At 58.1% G+C, this 12,099-nt stretch overlaps 1 protein-coding gene across 1 annotated transcript; it reads right to left on the bottom strand.

Moving 5' to 3' along the window:
- Positions 1-223: 223 nt before the first annotated feature.
- PROZ (protein Z, vitamin K dependent plasma glycoprotein) lies at positions 224-10,159 on the bottom strand. Its single transcript, XM_036831719.1, has 8 exons — positions 10,062-10,159; positions 6,981-7,144; positions 5,676-5,700; positions 5,115-5,228; positions 4,061-4,192; positions 3,558-3,643; positions 1,939-2,056; positions 224-920 (listed from the first exon to the last, which is right to left on the bottom strand). The coding sequence occupies exons 1-8, from the start codon at positions 10,141-10,143 to the stop codon at positions 346-348; spliced, it is 1,296 nt and encodes a 431-aa protein (XP_036687614.1). The 5' UTR covers positions 10,144-10,159; the 3' UTR covers positions 224-345.
- Between the last annotated feature and the right edge of the window lie 1,940 nt (positions 10,160-12,099).

Raw genomic sequence — 12,099 nt, 5'->3', positions numbered from 1 at the left:
CGCCGCGCGGTCCCTGCGCCGCCCTCCTCGTGGGGCTGCGGCCCTTCGGCCCAGCCGCTCCGCGGCTCCCGCCCCGGGGTCGGGCCCGCGCAGAGGCCCGCGGTCTGCCGTCCAGCCCCTCGCGCTCCCCGCCCCTTCCGCCCTCCCGGGGCAGGCGGGGAGGTCGCTGTGACGCCGCCGCCCCCGCGACCGCAGTTGGACTGAAGCCCCCTGTTCCCTGGCGTTTCAGGAAAGCGCCGTGCGGTGCCGGCAGCTCTGCTTTTATTGCTGGACGCGCGCCCCTCCCCCCTCCTCTCCGGGGCTCTGCTCAGACGAGGGGTCCCGGGGGAGGGGCTGGGGGCGCTGTCACCCCAGCACCGGCTCCCTGTCGCGTCCGTGACCGTGGTCGCCTCTCCAGCTGGCGGAGCTCGGCCGCTGCGTGACTCGCCGGAGCCAGAGCGCGTATCTGGGGACCTTGATGAGCAGGAGCGGCCCGGGGCCCTCGGGGGGCGCGGCGCCCAGGAGGCCGGTGAGGAACCAGGCGCCGCGGTGCTCCCGGGCCACCGCGCCGCCCGCCGCCCACCGCGCCGCCCCGGCCGCCGCCGCGCCCCGCTCGCAGCCCGTCCGCGTGGTCACCGTGGCGTTGAGGGCCCGGCCGCACTCTCCGGGCTCCACGTGCGTGACCGGCAGCCGCGCGGGCTCCAGCTCGGGGCCGCGGAGGGTCCAGCCGCCCAGCACGCCCGGCCGCGGGAGGAGCACGCGCTCGGCGAAGTCGGCCTCGGCAGTGCAGACGGGCCGCCCGGCGTCGGGGCAGCGCACGGGCCGCGCCAGCTCCAGCAGGGCCACGTCATTGTCCCCCGTGTCCGCCTCGAATCTCGTGTGCACGTGGACGCCCTTCACCTCCACCGCCGGCGGGGCCTCGCGCGCCCGGCAGCGGGAACCTGGAAGGAGGCCGGGGGTCAAGGTGACTCCGTGCGCCCCGCCGCCCGGCTCCTGCGCGCAGGGGACAGGGGCTACCCCACGGAGGGGCCTCTCCCACACTCTCCTCTAGGAAACCCAGCGAGGTGTTCGCGGGGGCGGGGGCGCGGGCGCGGAGCGCAGTGCGGGTTGCTGAACCGGTCGGAAGACTAGGAAGAAATTAGGAGGAACCTCTCCAAGCCAATCAGAGCTTGGCTTTTCAGATGTCATTTTCTAGGCTGACGTTCTGTTGACTGAAAAATGTCTGGGGATGGAGCGTGGATTTGCGGGTCCTGGGAATCACTGTGGAGCAGTTCACAGCACAGCCCAGGCCCCGGGGCGGACGGGGATCTGAGCTGCTCCATGTCGGTGTCAAGTTAAGTGACAGTTTCATCAGCTGTGATTTCCTCCTTAGACTAAATATTCCGCATTTGTCTGCTTGCTGTGCCCAGAGTTCCACTAGGTATCCCCGTTGCTTTATGACTTTATGAGTGATCTCACTAGTAGGAAGATAAGCTCAGTCTGTACTGCATTAGAAGCAAAAATTCTAGATTAAAATTTTTATTTCTACATAGGATAGTTTTTACTTCCAATGTGATCTTATAAAAATGAATGATAGGGCTTCCCTGGTGGCGCAGTGGTTAAGAATCCGCCTGCCAATGCAAGGGACACGGGTTCGAGCCCTGGCCCGGGAAGATCCCAACATGCCGCGGAGCAACTAAGCCCGTGCGCCACAACTACTGAGGCTGCGCTCTAGAGCCCGCAAGCCACAACTACTGAGCCCACGTGCCACAACTACTAAAGCCCGTGCGCCTAGAGCCCGTGCTCCGCAACAAGAGAGGCCACCGCAATGAGAAGCCCGCGCACTGCAACGAAGAGTAGCCCCGGCTCACCGCAACTGGAGAAAGCCTGCACGCAGCAACGAAGACCCAACGCAGCCAAAAATTAAAAGATAAATAAATAAATAAATTTTTTAATTAAAAAGAATGATAAAATACTTACTTGTTTTCACACTAATGTTTCTGTACAAGAGTGAACATTTTGCTGTTGTCAGTACAAAATTGTCCTGTATTAGAACACCTCCACAGAAGTCTTCTCCTTCGGAATTTGTTAGTTTTACCTTTAAAAACCAAACAGACAATAAAGAGTTGGTGCCAGTTTGCAGGATTCGGGGCAGTATAGTGTGGTGGTTAAGAATACGGGCGCACACCCCTCCAGCCAGCCCAGCCCAGCCCACCCACTGCTGAGGCCGCCTCAGCGCACGGAGGGGAGGGGCGGGAAGGGGAGACTGACGGACACTTGGAAGATGGACGGACGCTCAGGAGGACAGACAGCAAAGGTACGGTCCCGCTGGGGACAGGTCCCCACCCCCACCCCGCCTCTCACTTGATGTCCCCTCCCTCGGTCCTTTCGGGTCCGCCGGTCACTGAGCTGTGTCCGCCGTCTGGCCGGGCCTCCACCCAGCGGCCGGACGCCTCTGCCCGGCTCCGCCTGCCTGCGAGCAGCAGGGCGAAGTAGACGCGTTCTGCACATGCGCACACGCGCACGCACGCGGGGCTGAGGCGGCCCCTTCACCAAAGGGCCCTGTAAAGCTCTCTGTCGACCATGGTGGTCGCTGTGGTTACTGGGCACTTGAGATTGACTGGTCCAAGCCAGGATGTGCTCCAAGAGTAAAAGGCTGTACACCCCAGAGGGCAAAGACTTAGTAGAAAGAGAAAATGTGACTGTCTCTCATTTTTTACTATTCATTACATGTTGAGATAATATTTAGATGTATTGAGGTAAGTAAAACACACTATCAAAATTAATTTCACCTGTTTTTACTTTTATGCACGTGGCTACTAGAAAATTTAAGTTACGTCTGTGGCCGATATTGTGTTTCTATTGACAGGGCTGTTCTAAAGGACAGACGAGGCAGAAGGGGATGATCTGCATTAGGGGCCTGGGATGCAAGGAAAATGCAAAACGTAGGTAAATCCAAACCCATGTTGGCGGTATGATTAAAAATAATACTTATTTTGTGGAGTTACTAAAAAAGCAAGAAAAGAAAATATTGGTCAAAATAGCAGATGAGCCTAGTGAGAGGTGCTTGAAATAATTTGGGAGAAGGGTAAACATAATAACTTCAGGTATTGCTAAGTTAGATACGAACGTTTCAGTGGCAAGAGTTGTCACTGGATGAACAGAATGTTTGGCTTCCAAACCAGGCAAGGGAGAAACAGGAAAATAACAGAAATAGTGCCAAAGAAGAGAAGTTTCCTGAACATGGCAGTGGAGCTGGACCCCGGCCAGCTGGTTGTGAGCAGGGCCCAGGCCTTGCTCTGGCTCTGGACCCACCATGTCCACCCGAGCGCTGCCAGGATGCTTATCTTCCGAGAGCAGTGACATTGGAAACGGTTTTTGGACTCCAAGAAAGGCCTTGGATGGCTCTAAATAAAACTCTGTTTTTATTTGGTGCAAATAATGAAGACACTGAAGCTGTAAGTTCAGAATGAGAAAGTGCTTTGAAGTGTGATGTTGATATTGTAAGTAGTTCACCTAAATCAAAGACGGTGGAGATGACAAATAGGATGAAATTTGTAACAAAAGATTAAAACACGTTCATAAAATGTTTCTGTTACCTGCCACGGGAAAGTCGGAAGGTCCTGCTCGCATCCCTGTGACGTCAGAAGGCACTCAGAGCTGAGGGCTCCGCACGCACACCTGTCTTCATGTGGCCACAGGAAAAGAAAAGTCAGTGCCTCCCAGGGCAGACGTCGGGTTTATCCGTGGCGCTGACCCTTCAGCCTATTCCTGGATGCCCACTAGGTTGAGATAATTCGTGTAGACACAGAGCAGGTGAGATTAAACGACCTGCTCTCAGAGACCGCGGAGGCCCCGGGCAAGCCCAGAAGGGGACTGGGAACCCCCGGCCCAGTCACAGAGGAGGAGAACCCCCCGCCCAACCACAGAGGAGGAGAACCCCCCCGCCCAGTCACGGAGGAGGAGACCCCCCCCCGCCCAGCCACGGAGGAGGAGAACCCCCCGCCCAGCCACGGAGGAAGAGACCCCCCCGCCCAGCCACGGAGAAGGAGGTGGCCTGTCAGAGGTCCCTGCAGGAGGAGGCCCAGGGCGGGGCACTCACCGTGGGGGATGCAGGATCTGCGGTCCTGGCCCAGCTTATGCCCCTTCGCACAGCTGCACGTGTAAGACCCCGGCCCCGGGTGGCAGAAGTGCTGACACCCATCCGTCCTCAAAGGGTGACATTCATTTTTAGCTGAAAAGGGAAAAAGGGAAAACCGGACATGTTACCCTGGAAATCGCCATTCTGAAATCTCCTTGCGCACCGGGACTCTGGCTTTTCATTCCCAACGTCGCCAGGGGAGCGTTTGGACTCCCGCGTCAGGAAGGGGCGTGGAGCAGTCAGGGCTGCGTCCTCAGAGCAGCGGCTCGGTTGCGGGGCCGGGTCTGCAAGTCCCTCGCAAGGATCCGTGTTTCCCGGCCGTGGGCTCACTTCCCGCCGCAGCAGCCGCTCCCTTTAAGGGGCTTCTTCCGGGTGGGCATTGGGACGGGGGAGGGGACACGTGCGGGATGAAGCCGGAAGCCCTGCTTTGGCGCGAGTTGCGCTTGGGGCGTCCACACAGCACTGGGCGGGGCGCTCAGCCAGGGATCCAGGCTGGACGTAACGTTCGTCCCGGAAACGGGCTCCGCGACCCTCGGGAGCGTTAAGCGAGTTCACTGCCGCACCACCGACCACTGACGGGAATTGGCGCCGCCCACCCCCCACCGATACAGTCTCACAATGTTGAAGGGACATCAGCTGATGAAGCTGCAGGCCGGGTCACGCACCCACGACCCAGAGAGCCGGGTGCGGCCCCCTCATAGGCTGGCCCCCCAGGCCCATCACCCCCAGCGGGGTCAGCCGGGCCCCGGGAGAGCGGAGAGTAGATCGTGAATGGTCTGGACGGGGCGGGGGGCTGGGAGGAAGAAGAGGGGACCCCATGGGGGAAACAGGGGGCCGTTCACAAGGTGTGATTCCCGGCGGAAAACCGGGTTCCCACGGGCCTCCTCCTGCTCATCCCCGGGGCGGGGCTCGGTGCGGCCGGGGTGGGGGCGGGGCGGAGGCCGGGGGCGGGGCAGGAGGGGGCGGGGGCGGGGCATGAGGCCGGGGGGGGCGGGGCGGAGGCCGGGGGGCTCACCGAAGGCGCAGTCCCGGCCGTCGTAGCCCGGGGCGCAGGTGCAGGTGTAGCCGCGGATGCTGTCCTGGCAGGACCCGTTGTTGAGGCAGGGCTGGGAGACGCACGGGGAGCCGCCTGCCGATAGGGACGTGAGGACACCCTGCGGGTAACACCCTCCGACGTCCCTCCAAGACCCCCTTTCCTTGCTGGGCGGCCGCGTGACCAGCGCCGGCGCCTCCTCGAGCTCCCCTGTCACCGTGGTCCCCGCAGGGACGCCCAGCATCGCCCAATCCTCGCCTTCCTCAACCGGGTCTGACCCTTCAGCACGAGGCCCAAGGGAGCCCGGGAGGCCGCTCCAGCTTCCCCCTGATCCCGGCGGGACCCCGGGGCCTTTCCCACCCTCGTCCTCGTCCTCAGGCAGTGCCAGGCCCTTCCTTTGGGTCAGGGGTCCCAGGAGCCCAAGGCTCGAAATCTGGAATCCACTGGCCTCAAGTTAGCAGCCCTCGTGAGCCAACTGCCTCCCCTGACCTTAAAGGGAGGAGAAGAGGAAAGAATCCTGGAGTAGGTGGAGGAGACACTTACCCAGATACGTCTTCCAAAATTCATCCTGTACAAGAGAAACATAAAAGTGTTACAAATGGGACATCTGTTTTTCCATGTTTTCTCCTGTGGCTGGGCTTGAAAATAAGAAAATGTTGATTTTATTCACTTCATAGGAAAATACTGGTTGAAACAAAGAATGTAAAATTCTTTACATCTACTTAATATCATCTTTAATACACCCATGTCCCATGTCCCATTCAGTATTTATTTACAGTGACCCATTTGAGGAAGGGAAAACAGTCTAAGACATGGCACAAACACCATGGCCTCCCGAGGCCCTTTCCCCTCCCGGGCCTGTCTCCATGGCCCCGCTCTGCAGAGTGCCTGATGCAGATGTAAAAAATTCACATCACTTTTTCTGTTTTTATAAACCAAGTCAACAAGGATTAAAAATTTTAAAGTGTGTATGCGGGGGGATGTTAATTTGGGGTGGCGGTACCTAAAATTAGGAGAATTACTCAGACTTAAGGCCTGGAGGGTAAACATATAAGTAATTGCATCTCCCCAAATCATACTCGGACTTCTAACAACTCAAGCACAACTTTACCAGGAAGTTTTAATTTCTCTTAGTTTGATTAAAGATGGTCTATTTCATTTTCTTATACATGGGCATTTAAGAAATTATGATTTTAAAATACTTTAAAAATATATTAGAGAAACGGGTCAACATTTTGTTCACAATCACCTTTAAATATTGCTGCTTTAATATGTAAAACTGGGAAGTCTTTATTACATATTGTACTATTCTGAAATATTTACACACAAATATTCAGCCCTTCTGTCTCCTGATTGATAAGCTTATGAGTAATTGAGAATGGCAAGGTCTCAGTTGTATTATTTAGAGTGTATGTGTTGTCGCTTGTAATCCAAGTTATAGATTATGAGAGATAGTCTTACCATGTAGCGTCCTAGGGAGGATCTTTGCGTTGCTGATACACTGAAACAATTACATCTCTATTAAAAATACTAAATTCTGTCAGAGTCCTGTCAAGCTGCATGACCTCTGTGAGGAGTCCGGCCACTCAATGTGCTAACTTGCTTAATCTGAAGAAAGAGTTTAGGTGGTGGGACTGAGCTGCCATCCCGGGTGCCCCACTAACTGGCTGGGGAAAGTGATTTCACTTCTGTGTGTCTGTTTCCTCATCTGTACAATTAAGATTAGATCAACCTCCCAGGTAAGTAAATAGGTTAATTAATTTAGTTTAGTCTCTTTGAGAAAATAAGTCCTCTAAGGCAGCGGAATAATCAGAAAGCGTGTGAGTTTGTGGCAGGGGGGATACATACAGTGGATGCGTCATTTTCAAATACTTCTCTTGCTTCCTCATAGACACAGATTTCTTCGTAACATTCCTTTTCTAAATTTCCCTCAAAGAGCTCTTCCAAAAGGTAGGACCTGGCTCGTTTCCATCTCACCAGAACTTCATTTGCTTTTGAGGTGGGAAGAAACACTGCAGAGCAAGACAGGCGTGTAGGCGCCTCAGCGTGGGTGGGCAACCCAAGAACTCCCACCCGCGTCCTGAGGGCCAGGCTCTGCGGTGCTGGGAGGGGCAGACCCAGCGGTTGACCCTCAGACCCGGGAAGAAGTTTACCTCCTGCTCACCACGACGTTGGGCCCCAGGCCCCTTACGTGCAGCCAGGTGAGTAGGAGTGAGCTTAGAACAGGAGGGTGGGAGCCCGCGAGGAAGGGGTGGAGACCGGGCTTGAGAGGCTGCCCCCTGGGCAGTCCTCTGCCAGGACAAGAGCCCCCGATTTCTAGCTGGGCACACGGCTGCGCAGACAGACTCCCCTGGTGCTAAGGGTGGCCGCATGGCTGAGCGCTGGCCACCAAGATGCAAACAGAAGGGCTAGGCAGCAGGTTCCTGGGAACCTTCTTGAAAAAGACAACTGGCGTGGCCCTTGGCCGTTTCTTTGTCCCTCCCTCCATCCTGCTACCTGGGACACAGATGTGATGGCTGGAGCTCTAAGTGTCATTCTGGAATATGAGGATGAGGATCACGGCGGGGAGGACTGAGTATAGCCTCCTCATAAGGACACCGGTCATTGGATTTAGGGCCCACCCTGAGGATGATCTCTTCTTAATTAATACACCTGCAAAGACCCTATTTGCAACTAAGGTCACATTCTGAGGTTCTGGGTGAACATGAAGTTTGGGGGACACTGCATAGATGGTGTCCACAGATTTCTCCACTGTGAGGAAGATGTTTTGGGATAGGAATGACCTGTCCCCCAACAGTCTTTAGCCGAGTGTTTTCAGCGTCAATGAAGTAGTTTTTCCTGAATCAGTTATTACCATTTTAATTGCAGAAGAGTGACTTTACACCCCTCCTTCCTTCTGCACTTACTAATCGGCATTCTGCTGTAAAGGAGAATCTTTTCCCCGAATGCTTTGTGTTGATTCATTTATTGAATGGATTTTAAAATTCCAATGAATATTTTTTTCCATTTCAGAAGTTCTGTTTGATTCTTTTTCACATCTGTTTGGGCATTTTAATGTCTCCTGTTTTCTTTTTTTTTTTTTTAAGAATTACTGTTTTTTCTTTTTTTAATTAATTAATTAATTTATTTTTGGCTGTGTTGGGTCTTCGTTTCTGTGCGAGGGCTTTCTCTAGTTGCGGCGAGTGGGGGCCACTCTTCATCGCGATGCGTGGGCCTCTCACTGTCGCGGCCTCTCTTATTGTGGAGCACAGGCTCCAGACGCGCAGGCTCAGTAGTTGTGGCTCACAGGCCTAGTTGTTCCGCAGCATGTGGGATCTTCCCAGACCAGGGCTCGAACCCGTGTCCCCTGCATTGGCAGGCAGATTCTCAACCACTGCACCACCAGGGAGGCCCTCCTGTTTTCTTGTCGTATCTGTATCACGTCTCCTGTGTTCTGTGTCTGGGTATCAAGGTTTTTGTGAGTCTGATTCTACTCTTTTTCCTGCAAGTTTCTGGTTGTCTTGTTTCCTTGTGTGTTTGGGTTTTTCTTTTACCATGAGAGGCCCCAGGTTGAGAAGGGAGCCCGAGGCAACGAGGACCCATGTCTCCCCCCGATGTGACACTGGATTGTTGGGGTGTCACTGCAGTCACAAGCAGTCGCCGCAGACCCCTGGGCCGACTGCAGTGACTGCTTCTCCGGAGAGGTTTCTCTTTCTCCACCGAGCACCAGTGTCCCGCCGGGGAGCTTGTCTCTTTCCTCCACGTGGTGCCAAGCATGGTCTGAGCTGGGGTGGGGTCTCCTCCTGGGTCCCCTTGGGCCGTGTAGGCTCTGCGCCTGGGGCTGCGAGGTCCCGGGTTCCCAGGGGAGCCAAGGGTGGTGGGCGTGCTCCACTGCCTCGTTCATTCTTTTGCTCCCGTTGGTCTTTTCCCTTGTGCCAGGCAGGGGCATGTAGCAAACATGGGATAAAATATTTACTCTGCTTTCAGTGTTACCGGGAGGGTTTTTCTGGGTATCTGATCTATGGCCCCTCCAGGACAGGGTTTCACGAGTCCTTGTTTTGTTAGGCTGCTTCAGCGGTTTACGTCGTACACGATTGTGCACAGTTGTACGCGGTTGTGAGCTGTGTGCTGCCGGGGGCGGGGCGGGGGGGTCTCTTACTGAGGCCTCATTCCGAGCTTTGGGTTTTATTCTAAAGGTTCGACTGACTGTAAGAGGTAGCTGACGTCACCCTGTCTCCCTGTCTGCTGCGTGGAGGGAGGGAGGGAGGGGGGCGGTGGCTGGAGCCTTGGCTGAGGTGGGCAGCGCAGCCGAGAGAAGTGGATGCAGGCCCTGCGGTCACGAGTGTCCCAGGACATTTAGGACATCGAAGGAAAGAGGTTATGATCATTTTAATAATATACTTATTTAACCCAATAGATCCAAAATACTTGTTTCAACACGCAACAGTTGTTAAAAAAACTATTAATTTGAGTTTGCATTCTGATTTCTGTGCTAAACCTCTGCAATCTGGTGTGTTTTGAGCTCCTGGCGACCTGACCTTGGCCGCCGGTTGGGTGCGGGGGGCGGGGGGCGCATTGGCCGCGCGGGCGGCAGGGCTCCAGGGCCCCCCATCTGCGGCCGCTGGTTTGGGTCTGAATGCGAAGGAAGGTTGAGGACGGGGAGGGGCCCGCGGGCGGGGGGCATGGAGGGGCTGGGGTGCCCTCCCGGCTCCCCCAGAAGCCGTGCCCTACCCAGTCCTGAGCCCCGGACCCGGCGGCCGGCTCCACCTGGGCCCCCGGGGACCCCGAGGGACACGGTCACTTCCAACATACTTGTCACGAACGGCGAAGAGATCGGGAGCTGGGCTCAGATCACGCTGGTCCCGCCGGGGGCCCTCGGCTCCCAGCAAAAGCCCCCGACCCACCCACCCGCAAGCCTGAGTCAGAGAGGATGCCCAAGGTGGCGCCTACCTGCGGGCTGGGCGCCGCGCGGGGCCAGGAGGGCGAGGAGGGCGAGGAGGGCGAGGAGGGCGAGCGGCCCGCGGCCGGCCATGCTCAGCCCGCGGCCAGAGGCCCCGCCCGGCTCGGCGCGCGGCGCGACGGGAAACCGACCCCCGCAGAGAAAGGCGGCCCGCGGAGGACAGCGGGTTTATTGGATATTTTACCGGATAATTCAGTGTCCTAAATAGAGGCTTCAGTCCTGTCCTTTTCTGTTTAAGGCGAAGAGAGGGGAAGACAGAGAAATGAAAGGCCGAGGCCGAGAGGGACGGAGCTGGGGCGGCTCCTGGGGAGGAGGTCGGAGGTCGGAGGTCGGGGGTCGGGGGTCGGGAGCCGTCCCCCGGGAACCGGGCCTGGACCGCGGGGGCGGGGAGACACAGGGGCACGTCTCGCCGTCAAGGAAAGCAGAGCAGATGAGGCGGCACAGCGCGGTGGGGCTGTCTTGGACAAGCCGGGCGCAGAGGCTCCCTTTGGGGGGGTAACCCGAACAGAGCGGGGCAGCGGCCCCCTGCCCGGGGGCGGGCGCCCACCGGGCCGGGCCAGCGGGGCTCCTGTGAAGGGCTGGGGAGCCCACCACCTCCCGGTGAGAGCAGCCCTCCTGGGGCACCAAGTGCCACGGGGAACGCTCGGGAAGAGCCTCGCTCAGCGCCACGAGGGGGTAGACACTCTGACCTCCGTCCGAGGGGACAGCAAACTCATCCCCCCTCACCGAGCGTGTCAGCACGGGCCCCGCCTGTGGGCGCTCTGCCTCTGTCCGTCTCAGTCTCTGACTCTCTCTGTCTCTGTGTCTCTGTGTGTCTGTCTCCCTCCCTCCGCCGGCAGCCCGCACCCCGGGCCTCCCTGTTAAGGGGCCCCTGACGAGAACCCGCACGGTGCCCTCTCCCCGCGCATCCTCTTGGTTTCCTTCGAAGGCTCGTGTAGCGTGTTTTCCCAGCTGCTTTGTTCTTTCTGACGTGGGCACCTCGGCGACCAGGGCTGAACCGCGTTCTTGGCAGGAGCCCTGCTTCCCCTCCGCGTCGTCGGTGAGGACACACCCCCGCTCGGTGATGCGCCCCGGGCTCTCCTGATGCAGAGCTACCCCGTCCTGTTTGTAATTCAAGTTGCGCCGGGCGATGCTCGCTCGGGATGACTTTCCCCAGGGCTCTGGTACCTCCATCAGGGTCTCGTGGTGGCTGTCGTGAGGGTCCCTCTAGAACGGAAACGTCACCCTCCAGCCCCGAGGGCCCGGGGCTGCACCTGCAGCGGGCGGAGGCCTCCAGGGACCCTGCGTCTGCAGGTCGCCGGCTCTCTAAGCCCGCCCCCTCCCCCTGCCACCCCGCAGCCATACAGCCGCTCTGCCCTCCCCCCTCCAAACGCGGCTCTGTCCCAGGCGTGTCTTCGCCCTCCCCCCTCAGGGACCGCGGGTACAGGTGAGCGGTCCCTCACCCTCGGGAGGGACAGTCAGACCCTGAACCCCCCCGCCCCCCGTGGTTCCTCACGGTCGGCTTCCTGCTCACGTCTGTCCCCGGAGGAGACTTTCTAGGGGACATGCAGTGGAGCGGGACCGACTGTGCCCACAGGGCACAGGCCTGGTTCAGGTCCACCTGGAGACGAGCTTTGAGGCAGGTGGTCCCAGGGCCCACGGAACCAGCATCCGTGCGACCCAGACGAGCGGCCTCCCTACAACGCTGCCCGAATTCCCTCTGGAACCTCACTGAGTCCAGCTCTGTTTCCTGACGGGGAAGGTTCAGCGCCTCGGGCGGTGGGGACCCCTCTGCCCTCCGCTCCCAGGTGCCCAGCGCCCCTTGCTCTCTGACCCGTGGGCTCGGCCCCGCTGGTGAGAGATGCAAGCCTGGTGGGAAGGAGGGCGCCCCCAGAGCTCTCTCCGGACCCCAAGCAACCTGTGGGCTGACAGCCCATCCAGGTTTGCTCTGGACAGAGACCCCCGTCCCTAGCACGCAGGGCCTGGCCGTCCGAGGCCTTCTCGGCCTTTCCATCCTTCACTGGCTTGACCGTTTCTGGGAAGCCCGTT

This window comes from Balaenoptera musculus, chromosome 18 (genome assembly GCF_009873245.2).
Source record: "Balaenoptera musculus isolate JJ_BM4_2016_0621 chromosome 18, mBalMus1.pri.v3, whole genome shotgun sequence".
NCBI lineage: Eukaryota > Metazoa > Chordata > Mammalia > Artiodactyla > Balaenopteridae > Balaenoptera > Balaenoptera musculus.
The sequence above is the reverse complement of the archived record's forward strand: the minus strand, read 5'-3'. Positions and strand labels throughout refer to the sequence as shown.

Excerpts from the sequence above, each read along its gene's own strand:
- PROZ (XM_036831719.1), bottom strand. The coding sequence starts at position 10,143 with ATGGCCGGCCGCGGGCCGCTCGCCCTCCTCGCCCTCCTCGCCCTCCTC. Across the intron at positions 5,229-5,675 it reads ATTTTGGAAGACGTATCTGG|GCGGCTCCCCGTGCGTCTCC; the intron begins GTAAGTGTCTCC and ends CCCTATCGGCAG. Across the intron at positions 3,644-4,060 it reads CAGATCCTGCATCCCCCACG|ACAGGTGTGCGTGCGGAGCC; the intron begins GTGAGTGCCCCG and ends GGCCACATGAAG.